A 26126-nucleotide genomic window follows, 5' to 3' on the forward strand; every position below is an offset into this window, starting at 1 on the left:
GGGGGAGGAAGAAGCAGACTCCCAATTGAGCAGGGAGCCCAATAAGGGGCTCGATCCGAGGACTCCGGGATCATGACCTGAGCTGAAGGCAGACGCTTAACTGACTTAGCCACCCAGGTGCCCCGAGAGATTTTCAATATACAAATTTTTTTTTTTTTAAGATTTTATTTATTTATTTGACAGAGACACAGCGAGAGAGGGAACACAAGCAGGAGGAGTGGGAGAGGGAGAAGCAGGCTTCCCGCTGAGCAGGGAGCCTGATGTGGGGCTCGATCCCAGGACCCTGGGATCATGACCTGAGCCAAAGGCAGACGCTTAACAACTGAGCCACCCAGGCAGCCCAGAAATGCTTATTTTTAAATTTTGCAGAAGTCTCAGGTAATAAGCAAGACATTAGAACAACAGAGAGCTCTAAAACTAATACAAAGCATTTACTATAAAACTACATACAGCTTCTAATAAATTTTCTTTACAGTTAATAAAATCGCAGTACTTGGACAAATCGTCAAATTTTCACATGTAACATACTACCCACAAACTATATATTTAGCTCAAACTACATCTAGTTGTTTACAAGAACTAATTTCCAAATATACATCTATGAATTTACACAACTGTTCTTTAGAAGCTCTTCAAAATCTATCTAAATTAAAAAGTGAAGCAAAATTGTCCGTCTCTACAGCTTACAGCTGCAGATCAACAGTCAGGGCCTGAGTGTACAGGCAGTTCTCTTGGTGCCCCCGTGTCCCCCCGGAACTGCAACGTGGGCCCCTCAGAGAGAGGCTGCTGTCTGGGTCACTTTCCTTCTGGCCATCTATGGTGTGGGCACATCAGGTGCTCTATCTTAGCTAGGAAGGAATCCAATGCACTTGAATCTCTGAAAAGTGAGGAGTCTGAAGTCACACAGTGTTGTGCTTACTTCCAAGCAATGCTGCTAATCCAGGAGGGTCCTCAGCAGGCTGATTTCTAAGGCACTTCCTGTTTGGTCTAGGATTCTGCTTCGTCCCCAGCACTCCCATCATCGCTGTCATTCTCCTCCTCGTCCTCGTCCCTCTTCTCTTTAAGCATTTTCAGGTATTTACTAGCTAAAATCTTCTTTGGTAATATATCTTAAAAATATAAAGCTAACATCAGCAATTGGTTTTGGCAGACCATGAACACAGCAATGCAAATTTCAAAATGTGCTAGTTCCTGCTTTGAACTCTTTAATAGTTTCCAAAACAAGACAAAATTCTGACTACACTTCTGGGTGAAACAGCAGGAAACCAGCACTACCTCCTGACTGATGCTAAAGACCTGTTTCCACTCCACGGACTACAAATCATGTGCTCCTGTTTGTGCTGGTGTTGACTGAGCAAGTCTGCTCAACCTACCTGAGACAAGCCGGCTGGCTCCGGGGACAGACTTAAGCTCTTTTTAGCTGTGGCCCACACAGCTTGTCCACAACAACTATTAATTTCTGTTTCTGGGGCCAAGCAGACCAGGCCAGAGTTTTCCCATCAGTGATAAGGAGTCTAGGGGGTGGGTTTGCCAGGCTCACCCAACCAGCCAGCCAGCGAAACATCCTTGTGCAGGTTGTTGAGTTCATGATCATTCTAGGTGAACCACACTACAAACATACTCTGGCAAAACTAAAAATGTCTTCCTGTGCCAGGTCATGCACCCAGAGAAAGCAGCAAAAAAAAAAAAAAAAAAAAAGTCTATTTCAGTGAAAGCAGGGGGAAAAAGCTGTAAATTACCATGCACGTTTTAACCAGAATGTTTCAAAGGCTGAGTACCTGCAAGGAACTGAAAAGTTTCCGATTCCTCTGCAGTATTTGATAAATCACTGTAAGTGAGTGCTTTCTTTTCTTTTCCACTGCCATGCCTGTAGGAATAGGTGGCTAGATACTGAACAAAGAGTTCCTAAAACAAAATGAAAAAGTAAAATGAAAGGTATGCTTTGAAAACTTACCCCAGAACTTAATTTTTAAAATTACGTTAGGTTTAGATGGCTTGACTGCAGATGACTGTGGTTTCTCAAATTACAGGAAATCATGGGGAAAGGAGAAATAGGAGGTTAAAAAGAAAGCAAGGCTCTATCAAAGTTGGCAGGGAAGCAGGCATTTCCCTAAAGTTATTTTAGATTTCTACCTTAGGGAAGATACTTAAAAGTAATTCAACAATGGCTTATAAATGTTTAAAAACTACAGGCTTTGGGTTTTTTTTTAAGGAGTAAAAGACCATCCAAAAATTCTGCTTGACTCAGGAACACATGTTCAACCTTCCGTTTAAATACATCGCGTCTAAGGCGGTTGCCTACAACCGTCAACGACCTGAAGCTGAAAACTGACCACGCTTCCCGTTTTGCGCAAACACCGCACCTAAAGCAACAACCTGAACCGCGCCTCTCCCTCCGTTTTTACCTTGAACGCCCGCTAGTTCGGTTAGTAGGGAATGAAGATGCCCGCCTGTGCCTTGCGTCCTTATCCTCGGAGAGTGAACGCGCACAAGGAAACCTGAACATCCCAAGACCACCGCTGCACGGGGCGCTAAGGCACACAGGCGAGGGGCACTAAGGAGGGCGCCTGACTTAAGGACGACTGGGCGTTATGTGCAACTGCGGAGTCACTCCAGTCCACCCTTGATGTAGTAAGAAACAAAACAAAACATGGCTCTGGGCCGAAACAGGCCAGGCCCCGGGGCCACCCTACCGCAGGGACGCTGCACTGAGGCCGCAGCGGGGCGGGCAGCCCAAGGGCAGCTGAGCCGGTTACGACCGCAGCTTACACACGGCCCGGGGGTGTTCCGGCCCCCCGCCGCCACGGCCGAATCCAGCCGGCCAGCCCTGTGCTGCGCGCCTCCGAGGGCGCAGGTACCGCGGCCGCACGGCTAACGTCGCCTCCGGCCGGAGCACGCACCGCCCGGCTGCGGCGAAGGGCGCGCGAGAGGCGGGGTCGGGCGGTGCCTCCCGAGGCGCGCTCACGGAGCCCTGAGCCGCGGGAAGCAAGCCGGAAGCGAGGGAAGGAAGGCTCTGCGGCCCAGGGTCCGGCGACGCGCGTGCAGGGGACGCGGCAGGAGCCCCGCGTCAGCCCGCGCCGCCAGCGGGGCCTCACGCGAGGCAGGGCGGGAGCGGCGCGGCGGGCGGGGCGGAGGGCGCGCGGGGGAGGGCGGGAGCGGCGCGGCGGGCGGGGCGGAGGCGCGCGGGGGAGGGCGCGGGGCGCGCGCGGCGCAGCGAGGAGAGACGCGTGGGTGGGCAGAAGGCGCGCGGGGGAGGGCGGGAGCGGCGCGGCGGGCGGGGCGGAGGGCGCGCGCAGCGAGGGAAGGGACCGGGCACGGCGCGGCGGGCGCGCGCGGCGCGAGCCCGCGAGGGGAGGCGGCGGCGCGCGAGCCGGGGGGGCACCGGCGGCGGGGCAGGCGCGACGGTGGCGGGCGGCCCCTGTCCCTCCGTCCTCCCCGCGCGGCCCCCCTCACCGTGGCCTTGGCCGTGAGCACCAGCGCCTCCTGGTTGATGCTGGACACCTCGGGGGAGCTCTTCATGATGACCCGGATGCGGGACAGGGGCAGCGACACGAGCCGCGGCTCCCCGCACTTGTCTCTGCCCGCGGCCGCGTCCGCCATCTTCGCGCCCCGCCCCGCGGCGGCCGCCGGACCCGCCGCGAGGCGGGCGGCCTGCCGGCCTGGAGGGTGCGGGAGCGGCGTCCCGCTGCCCCGTGGGAGTTGTAGTGTCGGGGCGGCGCGGCCGCGGGGGCGGGCGGCCGCCCTTCCGGCGCCGGACTACAAGCCCCGAGATGCCGCGCGCCGCGGGGCGGCCGGCGGGGCGGGGCTGCCGAGGGCCGGAGCGGGGCTTCCCGCCGGGTGCCTGCACCGTGCGGGAGCGGGGGGGCGCTGCCGGTGGCAGGACGCGTGCGCAAGGGGTGCCCGGAGATCGGGGAGAGGGGTGGGGCGGAAGGCACCGCGAAGCGCCGTCCCGCGGGAGGGAACCACATGGGCACAGGCCCAAGGCTGGACGCTCCGTGGAACGGCGTGTGCTGCGGGAGCACAGAGGGGGTCGTGGCCTAAGCCCCGCTGGCCTTCATTCTAAGAAAAGGGGGGCGCGGTGGAAAGATAGCAGAGGGGTGAAGGGATGCGTCTGGCTGCTGACAGTGAACAGTCCAGGGGGTAGTTGAAAGGGTGGAAGCAGAGAGACCGGGTAGAAGGCGATTGGAGGTCGTGAATAGGATGCCAGTGAGCTAGGGGCCTCTGGGTGGCTCAGTCCGTTAGGCGTCCTCAACTCAGGGTCGTGAGCTCCAGCCCTGCGTAAAAACGCCCCTACTTAAAAAAAAAAAAAAAATGGGGGCGCCTGGGTGGCTCAGTTGGTTAAGCGACTGCCTTCAGCTCCGGTCATGATCTCAGGGTCCTGGGATCGAGCCCCGCATCGGGCTCCCTGCTCGGTGGGAAGCCTGCTTCTCCCTCTCCTACTCCCCCTGCTTGTGTTCCCTCTCTCGCTGTGTCTCTCTGTCAAATAAATAAATAAAATCTTTAAAAAAAAAAAAAAGTGTGGCTAAGGTGAAATGAGCTAGAAAAAAGAAGAGTAGGAGACAGCCAGGGGCCAGGTCAGGCGGGGCTTTGTAGATCCTGGAATTCTACAAATGCATCCAGAAGCCCTGGGAAGAGTAAGGAGGCCGCACTTACGCGTTACCAGGAGCACTTAAGGTGCTGTGTGTGAATGGACTGTCGGGGGGCAAGAACGGAAGCAGAGAGCACGGTGAGGAGGCTGTTGCTGGGCCAGAGATGATGGTGGGTTAGGCCAGAGTGAGGTGGTGGGAAGGAGTAGGTTTGGGGATCTCATTTGCAGATAGCGCCACCAGGACTTGCCTGTGTGATGTGGAGTGAGCGAAAGGGTGGTGGTGCCATGTACTGAGATGATGGGGAGCACTGCCCGAGGATCAGCTTCGGCAAGAGGTTTGGTTTGGAGCATCTTAAGTTTTAACTGCGCAAGACTAGTCAAACACTAGTGGTGTTGAGCGGAAAACTGGACATTTAAGCCTGGAGTTCGAGCTGGAGCACTTAATTTAGGGAGCAGCATTGTCTAGTTGGTAGTTGAAACCGTGGACTTAAATGAATGTATTCAGGAGGAGAGTGTAGATAGAGTGGAAGGATCCAACCCCAGCATTTCAAGGGGGAGCAAAGAAGGAAAATCCAGCAAAGGAGACTGGGAAGAAGTGGCCGTTGAATAAAAGGAACACCGAGAGATTGGATGTCCATAAAGCCAGTTAAAAGCTCTTCTGAAAGGAGAAGCTGCTCCACTGGATGGAAAACGGCTGAGAGGTGGAGTAAGAGGACTGTCCTACCACTCAGTAGTGTGACCCCATGCAGAGCAAGTGCTGAGCCCGTTTCCTCCTTTGCAGAGATGGGGGTATTCCTGCCTGTGCTGGCGTTTTTAGGAGGTATGAAAGTGCCTGGCGTATAAAGACCAAATCCCCTGCCCTGTCAGTGATACTCCGCCCAGCACTACCTCCCTCCCAGGTCAGTGGTGAGCAGCAAAGGGGGTGGGAGTGAGAAAGCTCTTTGTGAACTGCAAAGCACGCTCCAAAAGTCTAAATTACACGTAAGGTTTCAGTGTTCATGCGGCAAGGTCTTTTCACCCCCCAAATCAACTTCAATTTCAAAGTTCATACAAAAGGAGGCGCCTGGCCAGCCCAGGTGTAGAGCATGTGATCCTTGGTCTTGGGGTTGTGAGTTCAAGCCTCATGTTGGGCATGGAGCCTACTTAAAAAAAAGTTCATATAAAAAGAGTGGCAAATACAAAGTATATCTTGTTTAACCTTTCTGACTTGAGTTCTGTTCATTACCTAGGTAATGATTTCAAAATATAAAACATATACTTGTACTGCATGTTTGTACAAGTTTAGTAAGTTCTGAAAATTACTGCCCTTTATTCTTTCTGAAGAGGGGATCCAAGACCAGAGCTCACAGATGGGACAGATAACTGACATTTGCAGTATTCAGAAAGTTTTCACATCTGCCTTCAGCCATCATGACCCAGTGATTTCAGCACCTGCTGTGTGCTACGTCATTACAAGGGGAGGGCCAAGATTGCAAGGATGTGGTCGCCTTCACCACTGTCACCGGAGGCCGTGGCCCAAATCCGTGGCAGGCACTGCTGGGCACAAAGGTACAGCCCGTGAGCCTGACAGCTCTAGTCCCTGCTCTCAGAGCAGACGGAATTTCAAGTGCAAGGGAGACCGAAGAATAAACAGGAACGTCTCCTACAGGAAGTGCTCTGAAGAAGCCAGTGGGAGCGACAGGTTGCCTCTCTGAGAAGTGATACTCCAGCTCTGGTCTGAAGAAGGGAACAGCCCCCAGTGCAGAAAGGCTGGGGCAAGATGAGCGTTCTCAACAGGACAGTCTGTGGGAAGGACACCGGAGGGGGAAGATTCCCCGGGCAAAATGGAGGAACTGAAAGGAGCTTCGTGAGTGAGGCAGAGCGTGCGGGAGATGTGGTCGGCGGGGTAGGTGGGATGTGCTCAGGCCGGCAGGTAGAACTGTGGCTTCTGTTCTGAGAGCATTAGGAAGCCATCAGAGTGGAAGGACGAGCAGATCCCACTACAGGCCCCAGCCGGTTGCCGAATGATGACTGGCGCCCTGCCCTGAGCAGCACGGAGGCAGGGGGCACAGCTTCAGCCTCGGGGCTCAGTTCTTAGTCACAGGAGCTCCTTTCCTCTGTAAATGGGAAAGCCCTTGACATTCTCAGGATGAGCGAGGAGCTCGGCAGACACCCACCACACGGGGGGCCTCTGGTCCACACAAGGGACAAGCTGTATTGCTGATGCATTTTAAAGTTTTTTGACGTTCTGTGTCTCTGGCTGACTACTGCTTTTTGTAGGGTTCGCCCTTCTCTTTCAGCATGTTGGGAAGCAGGATGGGGTAAGAGGAGGAGAGAGAACAGAAGAGAGGGATCTGGAGAGTGAAGAGAGGCAGAAGAGAAGCGGGGGCTGAGAAGCTCAGCTTACAGGGCTGGCAGGCGACGTTCACGTACCTAATCATGCTGAGGAGTAAGGAAAGGGGCAAAGGAGGAAATCTTCAGAAAAGAGAGAAAGTGCTCACCATTTTTTTAAAATAAGAAGCAAGCTTCAAACTTAAGACAGTAGGAGACAGGGCACCTGGGTGGCTCAGATGGTTAAGCGTCTGCCTTCAGCTCAGGTCATGATCTCTAGGTCCTGGGATCGAGTCCCGGCCCAGCAGGGAGTCTGCTTCTCCCTCTCTGCCTCTGCCTCTCCCCTGCTCATGCTCTCTCTCTGTATCTCTCTGTCTCAAATGAATAAATAAAATCTTTAAAAAATATATAAAGATAGTAGGAGACTTAAAGATTATCTCCTAATCCTTGGGAACATCCCTGCAGTAGGAAAAGCACAGTGAACTAGTGCATCATTCTGTTGTTCATGCTATCATCCATTATTTTTTTTTTTTTAAGATTTTATTGATTTATTTGACAGAGAGAGACACAGCGAATGAGGGAACACGAGCAGGGTGAGTGGGAGAGGGAGAAGCAGGCTTCCCGCAGAGCAGGGAGCCCGATGCGGGGCTCGATCCCAGGACCCTGGGACCATGACCTGAGCCGAAGGCAGACGCTTAACGACTGAGCCACCCAGGCGCCCCGCTATCATCCATTATTAGCCCACTTTATTTTCACAACATCTCAAGAGGCATGCCCCTCATTTTTTTTTTTAAGTAAGATCTTTAAGATTTTAAGTAATCTCTACACCCAATGTAGGGCTTGAACTCATGACCCCGAGATCAAGAGTCGCACACGCCACTGACTGAGCCAGCCAGGCGCCCCTAATGCCCCTTATTTTTCTGACGCCTGTGCATCCCAGGGCGTTAGAAGGCAGTTGCCTACACTTCCTGGAGGCCCCTGCCAGCCGGCTTCTGGTTGGGATTGGCCCGTGGGAGACACAGGTGAGAGACTGCAGCAGAGAGGGGAGAGGAAGCTCCGGTTTGTAGAACAACGCCGGCTGCAGGCTGGGGACTGCAGGCGGCCACAGTGAACATTGGCGCACAGGTCACCCTGGGGTTCTGCTCAGCGTCGGCACCCCTGGGAATTCGCTGGGGCGTCTGGGCTGCAAGCCAAGGGTGGCATCTCCTTCCCCTGCTATTCTGGAGCACCTTCCCCCCACCTGCAACTCTTTCATCACCCTGCAAATCCCTTCTTGGCATTAAATCCCTCTAAATATCTCAAGAAGTTTCTGCTTTCCTAATTGAACGTTGAAACCTATGTGCTTGGTCCCAGAAAACCAACCAAGGACAATGGGAATCGAGGGCCGGTCATCAGAATTGATGGTGCTGGTACAGAGATGACCTCACAGGCAGCCCACCCCGGCAAAAGTTACTTCTTTTGCCTCCTGAGGTTGCCCAGATGGAGTGAGTACTCATGGAAGGCAAGGCGGCCCCAAGCGACCATCATGGTGGGAATGGAGTCTCGTGGGATAGGCTAGCTTCGGATTGCATTGGCGAGTGTGCAGACAGAAAACTGAAGCTTTAACTCTAAACTCTCAGATCAAGCCTGATCAGAGAGCCGGCTCCTCTGGCAGTCCTAAGATTCCTTATCTTCTGTAGCCTCAGAGCTGGTGGGGCTAAAGATCAGACCCACCTTTGATTCTTTCTGATGTATAATTACTACATAAGTTGAATTCACAGCTTCTGCGGGTCTTTTCTGTGAAGTTAGGCTGTTGATTGGGAAGAGCAGGGTCCTGGGAAGTAGAGACAGTTGGGAGGATACATGCATACCTTTAACCCTCATCCCTATGAACCTCTTTGTGGATAGAAATAGCCCCTGCTTGTAGAGATTACTGTTTGCCTGCTTGAAGTCCTATTAATGAGCTTGTTCAAGGTGCTCACCTGACAAGGGGACGCTGAGTCTTTGCCAGACTGGCCCCTCATTAACTCCAATCCGTAACGAATCTGCTCCCAGTATGCTCCAGGGATTCAACTGCGAAGTCCAATTTAGGGGAGGTTCATACAGTAAAAGAATTGGGGGACATTCATATACTTTTAGCAGCAGAAACTTGGGCAGTGCATTGGGGATGGATTCTAATGGTGCCAGTCCAGGTGGACAGAGCATGTTGGATTGGGCTGAATTCCTCAATAGAGCTGACCTAGGGTGCCTGGGTGGCTCAGTTGGTTGGGCGACTGCCTTCGGCTCAGGTCATGATCCTGGAGTCCCCAGATCGAGTCCCGCATTGGGCTCCCTGCTCGGCAGGGAGTCTGCTTCTCCCTCTGACCCTCCCCCCTCTCATGTGCTCTCTCTCTCTCATTCTCTCTCTCAAATAAATAAATAAAATCTTTTTTAAAAAAAATAGAGCTGACTTACCAGGGATTCCGGATTCAGTGTGTTAGCACCAACTAGGATCTGCTCCCTGAGATAAATTGGCGGGGTGAGATTTGGCGTGTAGTGGGCTGGTGGTACTCTTCGTGAAGCACATCTGAGTGCGCTGCTCTGACCCGTTCACCAGGTAACCCCACAGATCGGGGGGGGCAGGTCCCAATAACAGGCACAGCACAGACACCAAGGGGTTTAAAGCAAAACTATATCTTTTACAAATAACTAGTCTCCCATTTGAGCAATAGCTTCCGATTTGCCACTGGACACTGGTAGAGGCCAAATGCCAGTGCATGAGACCCCCAATGTGACCTGAGCTGGGTGCGATGTGATCCACCAAGCCACATGCCACGCTCCGCTGTGCAGGGGAGGCTGATGCCTCTCACCGTTGAGCAGGGCCCAGGAGCACGAGGCAAGCACCCAAACAGGCAGCTCAGACTCCCACAGCACCTCCTCTCCATCCCCCCTTTGCCCACTCCCCACAACTATGGGCTCGGGTTCTCTGTGGGCAGAAGAGGGAAAACAGACCGTGTTGACAGACTGCTCTGGAAATACACCGGCACTAGGCAGAATGGGAATAACGCGGCAGAGCCTGCACTCCATCCATTGTGAGCGTAGCTGGAAGGTGAAGGTGAAGAGAAGTTCTCCCCGCGGCCCGTGGCCCGCCAGCCTGGATGGAGAGAAAGCCAGAGGTGCAGGGTCTACGACAGCTCAGGGCTGGTAGCGCACAGTCTGACTGGTGGCCCAGGAACATGGACAGAACGACCCTGGAGACTTGACAGGAAAGTCTGGGGAAGGTGTTTGTAGATGAACCCCGAGCTAGAGGAACCATGAGGGGACGTGTAGCCCGTGTGAGTGCTCACCAAAGGGCACCTTCCACGCAGGGGGCCTTTAATCAACAAGGGTCAGGATGCCCCACTCGGACATGCCAGTTGCTCTCTCTCCAGCCACCCTCTCTGATGACACCCAGGGCTCGCTTGATGGAAGTTTTGTACAAGTGGTCATGGCTACATCTGGGGCTGATGCAGCAAGGACGTCTCCAAAGACACCAGATCTTTCTGTCTTTCTGCTTTGTCCTTCTTGGCATGTTGGTTTTAGGCCTTGTGCTTGTAACCTCATGGTTCCAGAGTTCTTGACTACATTAGCTGGGAACAAGGCAAAGGGCAGTGGGCCAAGGCTCTTTGCTCATTAAGTTTCGTGGCCGTGTCTTTTTACTGAGGAGGGGATGATCTCCTTAACAGTCTTTCCCTTAACTCTCCTGTGTCAGAATTGGGTCATTAGCTCACCCTGAGAGCAATCACTGGCCAAAGGGAATTTGAACCAATTAAGATTTATACCATGGGGCTGTCTTCCTGAGATCAAAGGGTAAGTGAACAATTGGGGGGTGGGTGGGAGGTGAGTTTTAAGCCAGGGGTTGCTTGTAGGTTAGGCAATAACCAGTATCTGCCAAAGTTGCCAACACTTAAAGTTTTGGAGATTTCACTTACAAATCGAACTTAAAGAGTGGGAAGTCAAGATGGGCTGGCTTTATAGGAGTCCTGTGCCCTTGGCTTTGCCACAGGCCCCACCTCCCTCTCTCATCACCTGTTTCACCCACCCGCCACCAGCTGGGCCCCTGACTTAGGACATTGTTCTAGAGTGATCGGTTTGCTGGTATGTTCTTCCCTCTAGCCTAGCACAGTACCTGGCATGTACGGCGTAAATAAGATGGCGGGCTGGGGGGAAGGAAGGAGCCCATCCTAATAAGCCAAGCTACACTGCCTGAGAGGAGTAGCTATGCCTTTGCTCTCAGAAAAGAGTCCAGCCTGAATCTCACCTCTGCTATTACTGGCTTCCGATTCTTAGTCTCCTCGTCTGTGAAATGAGGATCATAACATCTGCTCCCAGGCTCACTGAGAAGCTCATGGGAGTGCGTGGATAGAAAGCCCCAGGCAAAAACCCAGAAGTTCCTGTTCCTTCCCCAGGAAGGAAGAATGAGCTCAGCTGAAATGAATTTGAGATGGAATGAGGAAAGAAGATCTTTAAGAACGGAGGGCACATCTTATTAGCTTCAAACGGCTAGAAGTGCTTAATAAATATTTGATAATGATAATAATGATCGTTACACTTGGTAGAATATAATTATACAAATTGTAAAAATATAATTATGCCAGGCTGTCATTACAGCTAATGGCTTGAATACGGGGATAATGAGGGGCAAACCAGAGCCCACCATCGTGATGGCTGCCAACAGGCGGCGGCTTGCGGTGCTGCTGCAGACCTTCGTGTGGGGGGTAGGGGCTGGGGGGGGGTGTGTCCGGGCCAAGGGGAGGGATTGGTGGGAGCCAGACTGTGCAGAGCCTGTTGGTCCAGGGTGGGGTGGTGGGAAGTCCCTGGAGAGTCTTCAGCATGAAAGTGACAAGAGCTGATGCATGATTAAAAAAAAAAAATTTTTTTTTGTCATGGCAAAATATCACAACAGAATTTACCATTGAAGCCATTTTTAAATGTAGGGTTCAGTGGTGTTAAGTGCATTAACATTGTGCTGCCATCATCCATCCTTTTCCAGAACTGCTTCATCTTTCCAAACTGAAACTCCTTGCCTTCTAAACACTGATTCCCCACTTCCAGCCCGGCACCCACCATTCTGCTTTGTCTCTATAAAGTATTCCCACTACCACGTGCTTATGGAAAATCACCTGACCGTACACGCATGGGTTTATTTCTGGGCTCTGTTCTAGTCCACCGGTCTCTATGTCTGTGTATACCGATGCCACATTGTACACATTACTGCAGCTTTGTAGTGAGTGTGGAGAGGAAGGGCGAGATCTCCAGCTTTGTTCTTTCTAAGGAGCGTTTGGACTATTCAGAGTCCCTTGAGATTCCATATGAATTTTAGGATGCATTTTTCTACTTCTGCAGAAAATGTTGTTGGCCAATATGATATTACGTTAGGGTGTGGTGAGCAGTTCAGGCAAGATATGATGGTGCTTCCGAAGGTCTAGGTGGTGTGGGGTATAGAGCAACCTGCAGGGATTTGGGGAGGGTTTGGACGGTGAAAGTAACAGCATTTAGTGCTAGATTGGAGGTACGTGAGGAAGAAAAGAGGAATCCAGAATGACTCCTTCGTTGGAGGTTGGAGGAAATGGTGATGCCTATTTCTGAGATGGGAAGAATGGGGAAGGGGTATCAAGAGTTCCTTTGAGGACACGGGAAGTCCAAGATGTCTGGGAGACTGGCAGGTGGAAGAGGGGCCAGCTGCACTGTGGACACCCAAGCGTGGGGGGCAGGGGTGACTGCAGAGCTGGGGAGAGACATACGCATGTCAGCACCAGATGGGTGCCAGGTCATGCCACACTTGGGGCCAGGGGGAGGAGGAGGCAGCGAAGGTGGCCGTAAGCTCCTGGAGAGATTATCCCTGAGCGTAAAAAAAAATCATAGTGAACCCAGAGTCTTCCATGACTGTGTGCATCCCAGGCTGAAGCAGTGAGGCGCCTGACATTTGAGTGGGCAGCGGACCACCTGGGCGTCATTCGCACTAACCTCGGGGGTTGGGAACTCCCAGCCCCCCATGCAGCCCACTTCCGGCCCACCTGCTCTTCACCAGGACCCCTGGATGTCCCTTCTTTACCCCTCTGCAGGTGTCCTAACTGCCTTCCCTGCGCACCTCCTCTCCTCCAGCTGGTCCTTGTCTATGCATTCGGAGCCCCGGCAGCCTGAAGATGGGAAAGTGTCTTATTCGTCTTTGTTTTCCCATTGTCCAGTGTGGAGCCTGGCACATGGATCTCTGGATAGAGAGCGGGGGTAATCTAAAAACCATGTTTTCATTTATGTTCTTGTTTCTGCACCCTGGCCATGTATAACTTGTGTCATTATTTGAAAATAAAAGATCTCAACAACACCCAGGGAAGTGGAAGTAGAATGAACGTTGGTCTGGAAATGATAACAACATAACAAAAGCTAAGGGGACCCTCTCCTGCACTCCTTCACGGCGGATGGGCCCTGGCGGGGCCTCTGCAAGGCGAGGCGGGGCGGAGGGGTGCCCGCACGACAGCAAGCCAGCGACCGCGCAGCTCCCACAAACCTGTGCAGCACCAACGCTTGGGAAGACAGGTTGGCAGTTCTTAAAATGTTAAACGCATTCTTCTATGTGACCCAGCAGCTCCGCTCCCGATATTGAGCCCAAGAAGCAAACGCTTATGTCCACACAGAAGATTGTCCCTGAGCGTTCAGCTCAGCTTCAGTCACAGTGGCCACAAACGGAAACAACGCGAATGCCCATGAACAGATGGACTGGTGACCGAATGACGGCACGTCCACACAATGGACCTCGCCAGAAAAAACTGCCCATACAGCAACCCAAACAAGTCTCCAAAGCTTATGCTAAACCAAAGAAGCCAGACACAGAAGAGTACATGACTCCGTTTATGTGAAATCCTAGATCAGGCCAAACTAATTTATAGCGACAGAGAACAGACCCTCGGTTGCTTGCTGCGGTGGGGATGGAGCCGGCCACGGGGGCCTGCGGGAAGACGATCCGGGTCCTGATTGTGCCAGGTGCTCACAGGGGTGTGTATGTGTGTCAAAACTCATTAAACTGTACGCTTCAAATGAATGCCTTTTACTGTACGAAGTTCTATCGTGATGAAGTTGATTCGAAGGAAAGGCACCGTCCTTGCTCTTCTGGAGTCAGTGGGGTGAGGAGAGGTAATTCGGGTGGGGACAGACAGGGCGCCACAGACTGTGGGCAGGGTCCTGCAGGAAACGTGCAGGGGCTGGGGAGGCACCCGAGGGCAGAGGGAGCCCCAGTGAGCAGAAGACCAGCATCGGCACCCCTTGGGGGAAGTGAGGGGAGCTTCATGGTAGAGGTGAAATCTGACCTGGGACTTACCAGCATCATCACACATCATTTTTTTCTTATTACCAAAGCAACACTTCTAGATGATACAGAAAAATGAGAGAAAGCAGACATGTACAAGGAGGATGAGGAACCGCCGCCGTCCTGAGGTGCGCCCCTCCAGACCCCCGTTACAGAGAGAAGGGCACTCCGGGCCGAAGGAACAGCTTACACAAAGGTGGGGGTACTGGGGAAGTAAGCTCCGTATGGTTGATCAAAGCTTTGGAGAGAAAGACAGACCCCAGTCACAGCTGTGGCTGCAGCTGCAAAGAGGGAGAGGCCAGGACCTGAATTCCTGATGATGTGGGGCGGGGAGGAGTTGGGAAGGGGTGCAGGACCCAGCTCTGGTGTAGCAGTCGTACCATTGTCCCCATGGGTCCATGCCCTCAGGCTTACAGAATTTAGCTCTTGATTCACAAACCACAAAACTCTTAATTCCACCCATCAATGATTGGATTTAGAAATAACTGGCGGGAATCAGGCCCCCCAGGGCATCCATGCCTGATCCCTCTCCAGGCGGTGCCTGCTACAGGTCTCCTAGTCACTAACAGCCCCGGTGTCTTTCCCTGCTGGTGCCCATGACTGTGAATCCCTTTTTGTGTTTCTAATCAGAACCTGGCACTTGCCTGGGTCTGGGTTAATGGTAGCCTGGAAACCAGGAGTGGCTTGGGAGGGGGAGGTCTGGGGGGCCGGGAGGTGGGAGCCTGGGGTCTTTCCCACCCCAGAGCCGAGTGCAGAGGGCGCTACAGTTCTCCTCCAGTGAGGATTGTATAGTGCTTGCCTACACACACACACACACACACACACAGCCTCCAGCCGGGCACTCACTCTCAGAGCCAGGATGCCTCTCAGCTCAGAACCCTCGGGCCACTCCTGCTCCTCCAGGCCCTGGCCAGCCTGCCCTTCCCTGACCCCACCAGGGATGTCCAGGAGCACTTTGTGTCCCTGTGGCTCATTTGGGTGCTCAGTTTCATTAGTATGCAGCTGCGACTGGTTGGTCTGTGTGGCATCAGGAAAATTGCTTTGGCTCTCTGGGTACCCCCTTCCCGGCCGTAAAGGAAGAACAGCTACGAGGTGACTGGTGTGAGGAGCCAGCAAGCCAGCAGGAAAAGGCACCTGCCCAGTGCCTGGCACAGAAGGTGCTATAGATAAATGTCCATCCATTGACAAATTTCGCGCCGTGAGAGAGCAGCTCTCTGCTTCGTGTCCCGGGTTTACACTGTTTGAACCACAGTAATTATTAACAAATGCCCGCTTCCCTCTAAAGTGCCCTGGCTTGGGTGACAAATGATGTTACCCTCTCACGGGCCAATCGTCTCTATCCTTTCCCACCCAGGAAGGAAGAAGAAGCTAGTTGAGCCCACGTTCTAAGTCATTTTGCAGCCTGGGGGGCGGGGAGTGAGTCAGCACCCCGGGTAACAGATGAGTAAGAGGAGACCCCAGCCCAAGGCCACCCGGATTCCAGATAGGATTCAGGTCTAGATCCGTTTGCCTAGAACGCATGCACGTTAAATTTACCTTTCTTTATGACAAGATGTTTAGCTGTTAGAGGAATTCTTGCTTTTAGATTTTTTTTCTTTTTTCTTTTTGTAAACAGGTCTGTCTGGGGACTCTTGTACCTTAATTCCAAGCAACAAATAAATGCTCACATAACTACAGTTAACACAGTGAGCACATTTAGGAAAAGCCCATCAGGAGCAGAGGGGGCAGGGTCACCTGCTTAGAGTCCGGGGGGAGGGGGGCATCTTGGCTCCCAGAGCCTGTATCATCATGTCTCTCCATCTTCCAGAATGGCCCCAAAGAAGCTTAAGTCCCCGCCCTGGAGCGTAGAAGGCCGTGAAACTGCTGCACACCTCATTTTGGCACGGAATCATGTCCGCTTGGTGTGGTCACCCTGGTGGGAGCCTCTGCCGATCTGAAGCTCTGGTGGGGATTTTCAGTGAGTCTGATTAATGAAGCATTCCCCCCGCACTGGCCAGCCTGGATGGGCTCATGCACGGCTGTGCACTGACGTCCCGGGGGACTCTCTGGCATGTGTATCTACGGCCTTAAAAGGCTTTTGCCTTTGATCCGGGAATTCTGCTTCTGGAACTGTCTCTAAGGAAATCATCTGAAATTTGGAAAGAGCATTATGCACAAAGATGCTCAGAACAATGTTATATATAGCAGTAAACGTAGGAACATTCAGCTCTTGAAGGATAGGCATTTGGTTAAGTGACAGTGGTGTAGCCTTGATGGGGTATTGTGTAGTCATTATAAGTAAGATACACGAACACAGAATGTGGTACAGGTGTCCCCAGATACCCACTGCCTGCCCTCCACTAGCTCCTGCCATTGGTCTGGCCAGATTTAGGCGGGGGTGGGCGAGGGGAGGAAGGAAAGGTATTGTTAATGTCAGGAATAAGAACTACATCCAGTCTGAAGATGATGTTCGTAACTCTCGGGGGCGTGAAGGATGCTCCCATTAGCTGGGAGTCAGGCTATGTTGCTGTAGGCACCATGTACTTACAACCACCCCAACTGGAAACTTGGGCTAAAATCTGGGAAAGCTTTCGGGAAATAATTTTTCACAGCTATCTCAAGTTTCCTTGTGAGTTCGGCATCAAGGAATATTACAGAATCAACAATATATATCCAAGTGTCCTTATTTTAAAAAATATTTTATTTATTTATTTGACAGAGAGAGAGAGCTCGCACAAGCAGGGGGTGCGGCAGGCAGAGGGAGAGGGAGAAGCCGGCTTCCCGCTGAGCAGGGAGCCCGATGCGGGGCTCGATCCCAGGACCCTAAGATCATGACCTGAGCCGAAGGCAGACGCTTCACTGACTGAGCCACCCAGGCGCCCCTGTCAAAGTGCCTTTAAATAGAAACACACATGAAATGAAGTTGTTTATTGTCCAGCTGGCGAAAATGTCGTGATCAGGGGCTTGCAGAAACCTCACCACCTATGTCCCTGAGGAGCAGTGGTTCAGTATTTATTAATTCAGTGTTTATAGCAACTCTTATAACTGCCACCAAAAACGAGTATCAACTATCTTATAAAGCAAAAAGAAACAAATGTGCTTTAGTGGTGAGAAGCCTGTCTTCCCTTCAGTCAGGGCTCTTGGCCTTGTGTGAAACGGTGATGTCTGGGTCCTCCTGACCTCGGATCAGAGCCCCTCAGCTGTCCTGCAGTCCTTCATGGGCTGCCAGAAACTTGGGAACGTTCCTTACCTTCGTTGACTCCCCACTGCCTCTCGCCTTGGAAGAGAGACCGTGGTGGAGCCCCCGCCCTGGTGCCTAGCGCTGACTTGGTGCTCCATTGACGTTCTACCTGCCACCGCGGTCCTCCTGACCGTGGTCATCTCATCAGCCCTCCTGTGCCCATTCTGTAGGGGGTGAGACAGGGGCTCAGAGCAGCCTTGGGGCTCACGCAGAGTCAGGTAGTGAAGCAGAGGGGCACCGGCCTGGCTCAGACATAGAGTGTGAGACTCTTGATCTCAGGGTCATGAGTTCAAGCCCCACGTGGGGTGAGGAGACTACTTAAAAAAAAAAAAAGGAGCACCTGGGTGGCGCAGTCTGTTGAGCATCAGACTCTTGGTTTTGGCTCAGGTCATGACCTCGAGGTCATGGGATCCACATTCCCAGGTCAGGCTCAGCACTCAGTGGTGAGTCTGCTTGGGATTCTCTCACCCTCTCTCTCTGCCCCTCCCGCTTGTGCACGCATGTTCTCACTCTCTCTCTCTCTCATGAACAAATAAATCTTAAAAAAAGGGAGGGGGCCTCCTGGTTAAGCTTCTCAGTCGGTGAAGCATCTGCCTTTGGCTCAGGTCATGATCTCAGGGTGCTGGAATCGAGTCCTGCATTGGGCTCCCTGCTCAGCAGAGAGTCTGCTTCTCCCTCTCCCGCTGCCCCTCCTCCCTGCTTGTGCTCTCTCTCTCTCTCTGTCTTATATAAATAAAGTCTTAAAAAAAAAAAAAAAAGAAAGCGAGAGAAAAAAGAAGAGGCAGAGATAAGATTCAGATTCTGGGCCGGCCAACTCCAGAGACTGGCTTCTTCCTCCTGCAGTTCTTATGTGGTTGAGTCCTCTTGGCTCTTTCCGTGCCTTTGTTTCATACCCTTACAAACCTTGTTCCATTCGACTTGGGCGCTGGTACCCTGCATGGCCGAGCCCCTCCTCTTCCCCAAGCTGCAGCCACGGGCCCACTGCCATTACTGGAAGCTTTGGAAATAAAGACTTCCCACATGCCTCCACTACTCCAGAGTTCACGTTTGGTAGTTCCCTCCCAGGCGTTTACCATGGGCAGATTCAGTTTGTATGTTCATTCTTGTTCTTTGTCCAATTTGGCATCCTGCATTTTTGCTTAATATTAAAGCATTTCTCTTGCTCCTTTTAATGATTGCTCCTTGTTTACAGACTAGTGGAAGGAAATACATTTAATTAGTAGCTGTGTCTTATAATAGTGCAATTCTGGAATATTTTTCTTCTTTCCCTTATTTTTCTTGAAATATATTAAAAAAAAAATATGGTGAGGCGCCTGGGGGGCACAGTCCATTGAGCATTGGACTCTTGGTTTGGGCTCAGGTTGTGATTTCGGTATCATGAGATCAAGCCCTGCATCAGGCTCTGTGCTCAGCACAGAGTCTGCTTGGGATTCTCTCTCCCTCTCCCTCTGCCTCTCCCCGCTCATGTGAATGCACTCTGTCTCTCCCTAAAATAAATAAATAAAACTTAAAAAAATATATGGCTAAAATGTCAACCCTCACTTGTCAATGTATTGACTTCTTAGTTATCCCATGTCAGGAGGTCCCTTAGCCGTCCAGGCTCATGTTGTGTTTGAAAGACAACACTTGTAATCCCTTCCAGAGGTGCACACTGGACATTCTCAGTCTGAAGGGAGATAAGCATGGCTTAAACCATGCCTGTGCCCAAGGGAGGGAAAAGTACTCCGAAAACCCAGCAGCTTATGATGGCACTTTGTCCCACTTCATCGTTGTGCCTTCTGCAAATACAAGGCTAGCCTCGCGTTCTGGAAAGCAGTGACCTTTGCTTGTTCGTGAGGCTGGCATGGGGCCTGACACATAGTAGGTGCTCAGCAAATGTTCATAGAATGAGAGCAGCTCACGTAGTCAAGATTTAGTGCCCCTGGGGAAGGGATTTAAGGCTCGTCCACAGCTTATTTCAAGGGATCCAAATAGAGATCAGAGAAATAAGGCTTTAAAGTTGATGAAAAAACGTCTTTCAATCAACAGTCAGGGGAAAATGCCATGGCCACAAGGCCACAGAACATTCTTCTCTGAGTGCATTAAATCGATCCACCCAGGGCTGCTCTCAGAAACCACCTTCTCCCCTCTTATGAAATCAACTACGTGCCTTTTAATGAGAAATCCCTCGTCATCCAGACAGGAGAACACAGAGTTCTGGCTTTGCTATGAACTTTCCGTGGAAATATACTTTTTTGAGTGTTCTCTCCTGAATCTATATTGAAGATATCGACTAAGGCAGATTTATTTCAGGAGTGAAAAAATAAGAGCATAAATTCACTTGGACCAGCCGTCCTTGCTGCTCTAGGAGTACGAACAATTACCCAGATATCTGGAGGTGGGTGTCCACATGGCAGCCCTTCTCGTTCTCCCTCACACCATGTGGTAGGCTGAATTATGGTCCCCAGAGAGTTCCTGACCCAACCCTAGAAACCTGTGAGTACGTTAGGATGTGTGGCAAAGGGGAATTAAGGTTGCAGATTGAATTAAGTAGCTAATCAACTGACGTTAACATAGGGAGATTATCCAATATTATCCTATGTGCCTAGTGTCATCACCAGGGGCTTTAAAAGTACAAGTGGGACTCAGAGTCATCAAAATCATAAAGACGGAAAGTAGAATGGTGTTTGCCAGGGACTAAGGGGAAGGAGGTTTTGGGGAGTTAGTGTTTCATGAGTACAGAGTTTCAGTTTGCGAGATGAAGAGAGTTCTGGGGATGGATGGTGGTGACGGTGGCCCAACAATGTGAATGTGCTTAATACCACTGAGCTGTACACTTAGAAATGGTTATATACCAAACAGTACTCAATTGTATTCTTTTTTTTTTCTTAAGATTTTATTTATTTATTTGACAGAGAGAGACACAGCGAGAGAGGGAACACAAGCAGGGGGAGTGGGAGAGGGAGAAGCAGGCTTCCCGCCGAGCAGGGAGCCCGATGCGGGGCTCGATCCCAGGACCCTGGGATCATGACCTGAACCGAAGGCAGATGCTTAACGACTGAGCCCAGGCACCCCTCAGTTGTATTCTTTAAAATGGTACATTTTATTATGTGAATTATACCTTAATTAAAAAAAAGAAGTGTGAGACTAAACAACCCCTTTTTCCTGGTTTGATAGATGATGGTGTAATGCCTGGAGCTGCTGCAACCATCTTGGAGTCATGAGGGGCACTGGACACAGTTGACCAAGTGTCTCTACCCACTTTCCGGGGGTAAGCCCTGGGCCTGACTGCAGACCCCACGTGGGCCCTGGCACGTGGCAAGTCCCTAGGAGTTGCTTACTGAGTGGATGAAGGAGGTGAGGGTGGCTTCGTCAGAGTGCGAGTGATGAAGTAGATTCTGCCTCTGTCAGTGTGTGGGGGATTCGGGCAGCAGTAGTAGTGAGCATACCTACTATGTGCAACCCCTGCTGGGCTCTCTGCAGGCCCTGAGGCCTTTCGCCTCCACAGCTGCTCTGAAGGAAGCACCAGGTCTGCATTTTACAGATGAAGCTGGAGGCTCGTGCCCAAGGTCACACAGCCGCCAAGCAGACAAGCGGGATTCAGACACACTTCTCACTAACTCTCAACTCTTTAAAAAGAATACTAGCACTGGGGCACCTGGGTGGCGCAGTCAGTTAAGCGGCTGACTCTCAATTTTGGCTCAGGTCATGATCTCAGGGTCGTGGGATCGAGCCCTGCATTGGGGTCCGGGCTCAGTGGGGATTCTGCTTGAGATTCTCTCTCTCCCTCTGCCCCTCCCCCCCACTCACGCTGTCTCTCTCTCTCCTAAATAAGTAAGTAAATCTTTAGAAAAATATTTAAAAGAATCCTAATACTATGACAACAGCTAACCTTTACGTGGGCACCGCTGAGCGTCAACAACCCTACTGACGGATCTACAAGGTGCTGTGTTAGCCCCCTTGTGTAGACCAGGAAACTGGGAGCCAAAGAGGGACAACGTCCCACAGCTGAGTGGTGGCGGCCCGCGCGGGAAGCCCCAGTGTGGGAAGCTGGCGGCCATTGCGGGCCCTGCCCCCCGGCTCTAGCTCAGGACACTGCGCCCCCCGCCCCCGCCACCCACAGCAGCAAGGCCAGGTGTGTATGAGCAGGATGTGGGGCGGAGGATAAGGTCAGTTGCTAATGTGGTTTTCGCCTCAGAGCCTCTCACATTTCAGGCCTGTGCTGGGGTTACAGAGCGGGTTGGTGGGGCGCTTCCAGGCTGGTGGAGGAGGCGGGGCTGCACCCACCATGACAGGTGCACTGGGCAAGTGAGCCAGGTCCCATGAGAGCAGTGCTCAGGCCAGGGGGGGGAGTGTTCCAGAACAAAGGGACGGAATGGAGGGTGGAAGTGGCCCTCTGACAGTGGTGAGGAGATGCTAACCCTCTGCACCAGCCCCATCACAGGCTCTGGAGTGAGTGTGCACTGTCCCAACAACACCATTTACTAACTGTAGGCTCACACTGGCCTCTCTGGTCTTTGAAATCTGACAGACCTGGGTTCCGCCTCTCACTAGGACTTTGTCAGTGGACACATCGCTCCCGTCCTCTGAGCTGCAGTCTCCTGGAGCACTAAGTGGAGGATGACCTGTCTGCACAGGCCGGTGTGAGGGTCAGGAGGAAATACGTACAGCCCGTCAGGCATTCCCTGAATGCCAGCTATGTCTTGTCACTGAGCCTGTTCTCCTCCTGGGGGCTGGAGTCGATGTGCTTCCTGCCTGTGGTGGGCTGGACAGTGCTCCCCAAGATCTCAGGGCCCCCATCCCAGCAGCTGTGGATATGCTCCTCGCAGGGCAAAGGGGAGTTTGCTGAGTGCTAAAGCTCCCACCTTGAGTTGGAGAGGTTATCCCGATTATCCAGGTGGGCCCAGAGTAGGCACAGGAGCCCTTACAGAGGAAGAGGCAGGCAAGAGTGGGAGAGGTTCGACAGCAGGGATGGCAGGAGAGACTGGTGCTGTGGGAGGGCCTGCACTCGGATTTCTGGCTTTGGGGTTGGGGCAGGAGCCTCTGGAGTGGACCTGGGCCCCAGCGAGCTGCCAGCAAGGAAACAGGGTCTCAGCCCTAAAGCTGCCGGGAACTGAATTCTGCGGACCATGCTCCCCCCACCTACTGGACTTCCGCCTTACACAACTGTATGATGATAAGTTCGTGGGGCTTTTTTACGCCTCCAACTTCATGGCAGTTCATTACAGCAGTGATAGAGAATGAACACACGCCTGGGGAGCGAGGGCTCGGTGCCCGTCTCCACCTTGAGCCGCTGCAGGGGGGCCAAACTGCCCGCCCTGCTCTCCTGAATCAGCCTAAGACCATTTTCCACCGTCTCTGGCCGGAACATGGGCAGGACGGTGGAGACTTGAAAAGGCCAAGTGTATTTGGCTTTGTGCCCAAATAAAGCTCTGGTTATGAGTGTACTTGCTTAAAAAAAAAAAAAAAAAAAAAAAGCCAAGCGCTGACCCACTTTTTCCTGACTGCTCTGGCTCAGACATGTCCCTCTAAAAGGAAATTTATTTCCAGCACACGCTGTTCCCAGAGCTGACATCACCCACCTCAATTGGAAGGAGAAGTACTTAGAAGAGCTCTCAGGGGCTGGCCCCCAGCATCCGATAATTGAACAGAAGTTCTGCAAAAAGCTGGCACTTTTTTAAAACTGCATCAGCCTGGCAGTGGAGGCGCTGGGAGCTAGGCATGAGTTAGACTCTCCAGCCGGGAGAATTGTTGCATGGCGTCTGGTCCCAGGCACTGCGGCCCGGCCGGCGGGCCGTAACGCCGCAGCACAGACTTCTGGTGGTGATCACGGCTGCTCAAGGGCAGAATGTCTCCTCTGGAGGGCTGTGCCCCTGTCTCTGAGCAGGGCTGGGCTTGGCCCAGGGTGGCCCTGCCAATCCCCTTTCGGAGGCCCTGCTAGCCCTGAGATACAGGCACGTGCCAGGCCCAGTCGGGGAGAGCGTGGGGACTTTGAAACCAGCCAGCGAGCACATAGGTGCCGGCTCTCCTTTCACTAACTGGGAGACCTCTGGCGAGCCTCGCTTATCCCATCTGTCAAATGGGAGCTGTATTCTTTTCCTGTTGCTGCAGTAACAAATCACCCCAACCTCACTTGCTTAAACAATGCAAATGTATTCTCTTAAAGTTCTGGAAGACAGCAGTCCTGAAATCAAAGCGTCCATGGGGCTGTGTTCCTTCTGGAGGGTCTAAAGGAAAATCCATTCTCTGCTTTTTCCAGCTTCTAAGGATGCCTGCTTTCCTTGGCTTGCGGCCCCTTCCGCATCCTCACAGCTGGTGGTAGAGCCCCCCCAAATCTCCTTCTGGGCCATCAGCTTTTGATGTCACATCTCTGGCTGCAACGCTCCTGACTCCTTTCAGGAGGACCTCTGAGACCACACTGGGCCCACCTGGATCATCAGGGTGGTGTCCCCTCACCAGACGTTTAATTCAATCACACCTGCAGACCCCTTTTGCCAGGCAAGGTCACATCTGCCCAGGTTCCGGGGATCAGCATGTTGACATCTGTGGGGCCATTGTGTTGCCTCCCACAGGGGTGATCATGCCTATTTGGAAGGTTGTTGGGAGGTTTTGCGCTACACACGGTCTATGAGTTTGTTAGGACACCTTTTCCTGGTCCCTGTTCGCAAGTGGGGGACACAATGTGAGTCTGGACCCTGTCCCCTGGTTGCGTGTCTTTTCATGCCTAACATGGTGCATCTCCAGGGCCCGTTCCTGCCTGGATTTGACCCCCATCCTCCTCTGCCAAGTTCAGGACCTCACTCTCCTTCCAGCTTCAGTTCTGTGTCTTCTGTTTCCAGTCAAGGGGATCATTTATCTTATTTTTTGCATATTATTATATATATTTTTAGTTTCTTTCTTTTATGTTTTGTCCACCATTGTTCTGATTTGGAACAGAAGGGACATGTCAAAGCTTGAATTTACCCCCGTCCTGACTGGAATTCCATTTCCCAAGAAGTTGTCTATATGTCACCAATGACCTGAAGACTTTTTGAAGAATTCTCAAAAATGGCATGTATTCCTTAGTAGGCTTTATATAGATAGCTAAATGTTTTCAACTTAAGTAGTTGCAAAAGATGTAAATCCTAGCATTTATAAATACTGCAATTTTAATGTAAAAGTGTTACTTTTAAACTGTATCCAAAGGGGAATGTAAATACCATGCTACCATAACCCATTAGAAACATACATGTACAGGGCGCCTGCGTGGCTCAGTTGGTTAGGCAACTGCCTTCGGCTCAGGTCATGATCCTGGAGTCCCGGGATCAAGTCCCGCATCGGGCTCCCTGCTCAGCGAGGAGCCTGCTTCTCCCTCTGACCCTCCCCCCTCTCATGTGCTTGCTCTCTCTCATTCTCTCTCTCTCAAATAAATAAATAAAATCTTAAAAAAAAAAAAAAAGAAACATACATGTACAAACTTTCCTTGAACCTTAAAGTCATATTCCCCAAGGCACCTGGGGGGGTGCAGTCGGTTAAGCATCTGACTCTTGGTTTTGGCTCAGGTCGTGATCTCAAGGTCATGAGGTTGAGCCTTGCGTCGGGATCCCCATGCAGTGTGGAGTCTGCTTCAGATTCTCTCTCCCTCTCCCTCTGTCCCTCCTGCTTGTGCTCTCTCTCTGTAAAATAAATACATAAATCTAAAAAAAAAAAAAAAGGTCATATTCCCGTTCCACTTCCTGCACCAGATTTTATTTTATTTTTTTACTGATCATCTGGCATATTTACTTTTGATAAAAATATCTACACAAATTGAAATTAAAAAAAAAGAAACTTCTGAAGCCCATAAATTCTTAGAATTAGAATGTTTTTCTTCTTTGTTGATTTATCATTAAAGTTATTATTGGCACATAATTGACCAAAACATCACAAATATACTATAAATTTTGAGAAACATTAAATTGACATAAAAGTTTTTTTGGAAATAAATCTCATAATAAAATAAATGTGTTAGTTATTTTATGAATCTGTAAATACTTTTCTTAAAGTAAGCTCTACGCCCAACATGGGACTTGAACTCACAACCCCAAGATCAAGAGTCGTATGCTCCACTGACTGAACCAGCCAGGTGCCCCATATATTTTTTGCTTGAATGAGAGAGATTGAGCACCAGTCCTATCCCTCGTTTCAGTTTTTGCGTGTAAATGTTGAGAAACAGTAATAGATGGTCAGTGCCTCTCAATTCTCTGGACACTTAAGACAAAAATCAAATGGTGATGTAAAAAATCATTTGTAGCGATTTATCAACTAACAACTCAGCAGGACTTCCTTCAGTTTCATTGAAAGAAAATAACTTAAAGTAATCAGTTCGCAAAATGATTTGTTACCCGGTCATCAAAATCATTCATGCACTTAATTTCTGGGCAGAACACCAAGAGTTCAAAATTTCAGGGTAGTACTACCAAGAATTAGCCTGTGACTCTTAAGTATACTTGTTACTCTTTGACTAAGAGGCATCCCATTTAACCCAGCATACTCAGAAGAAGCTGGGAAAATTGAAATACTCTTAGTTCCAGCTCATCTTTGCCAAGTAAAAACAATTAATATTAATTTATTGTGTCTAATAATATTTTTGGAAATGTTCATGAAAATAATTGTCTACTGAGTCCTAAGAATGGCTATGAAAATTTTTATAAAGTAACCTATGTCTACATGTAACACTGAGCTATCAGAAGCAAAGTGAAACTTTTTTT

The 26126-nt window shown here is 51.2% G+C and overlaps 1 protein-coding gene and 1 long non-coding RNA gene across 2 annotated transcripts; one reads left to right on the plus strand and one right to left on the minus strand.

Annotated features, from left to right (window-relative positions):
• Positions 1-145: 145 nt before the first annotated feature.
• Positions 146-3727, minus strand: CHRAC1 (chromatin accessibility complex subunit 1). Its single transcript, XM_045895833.3, has 3 exons — positions 3454-3727; positions 1779-1905; positions 146-1109 (listed from the first exon to the last, which is right to left on the minus strand). The coding sequence occupies exons 1-3, from the start codon at positions 3598-3600 to the stop codon at positions 988-990; spliced, it is 396 nt and encodes a 131-aa protein (XP_045751789.1). The 5' UTR covers positions 3601-3727; the 3' UTR covers positions 146-987.
• A 7962-nt stretch (positions 3728-11689) lies between these two features.
• On the plus strand, positions 11690-18900 carry LOC135364054 (uncharacterized). The gene is made up of 4 exons (XR_010410491.1): positions 11690-13123; positions 13209-13888; positions 14249-14394; positions 16006-18900. It is a non-coding gene; the product is annotated as an uncharacterized LOC135364054 (long non-coding RNA).
• Positions 18901-26126: the final 7226 nt, after the last annotated feature.

This window comes from Mirounga angustirostris, unplaced genomic scaffold (assembly GCF_029215605.1).
Source record: "Mirounga angustirostris isolate CCGP_5_RB_7025 unplaced genomic scaffold, mMirAng1.0.hap1 SCAF_4, whole genome shotgun sequence".
Classification (NCBI taxonomy): domain Eukaryota; kingdom Metazoa; phylum Chordata; class Mammalia; order Carnivora; family Phocidae; genus Mirounga; species Mirounga angustirostris.

Bases quoted from the DNA above. Each gene is read 5' to 3' on its own strand.
- CHRAC1 (XM_045895833.3), bottom strand. From the start codon at position 3,600: ATGGCGGACGCGGCCGCGGGCAGAGACAAGTGCGGGGAGCCGCGGCTC. The intron at 1,906-3,453 runs GTGAGGGGGGCC...ATTTTGTTTTAG, and splicing joins TGCTCACGGCCAAGGCCACG to GAACTCTTTGTTCAGTATCT. The intron at 1,110-1,778 runs GTACTCAGCCTT...TATATTTTTAAG, and splicing joins AACTTTTCAGTTCCTTGCAG to ATATATTACCAAAGAAGATT.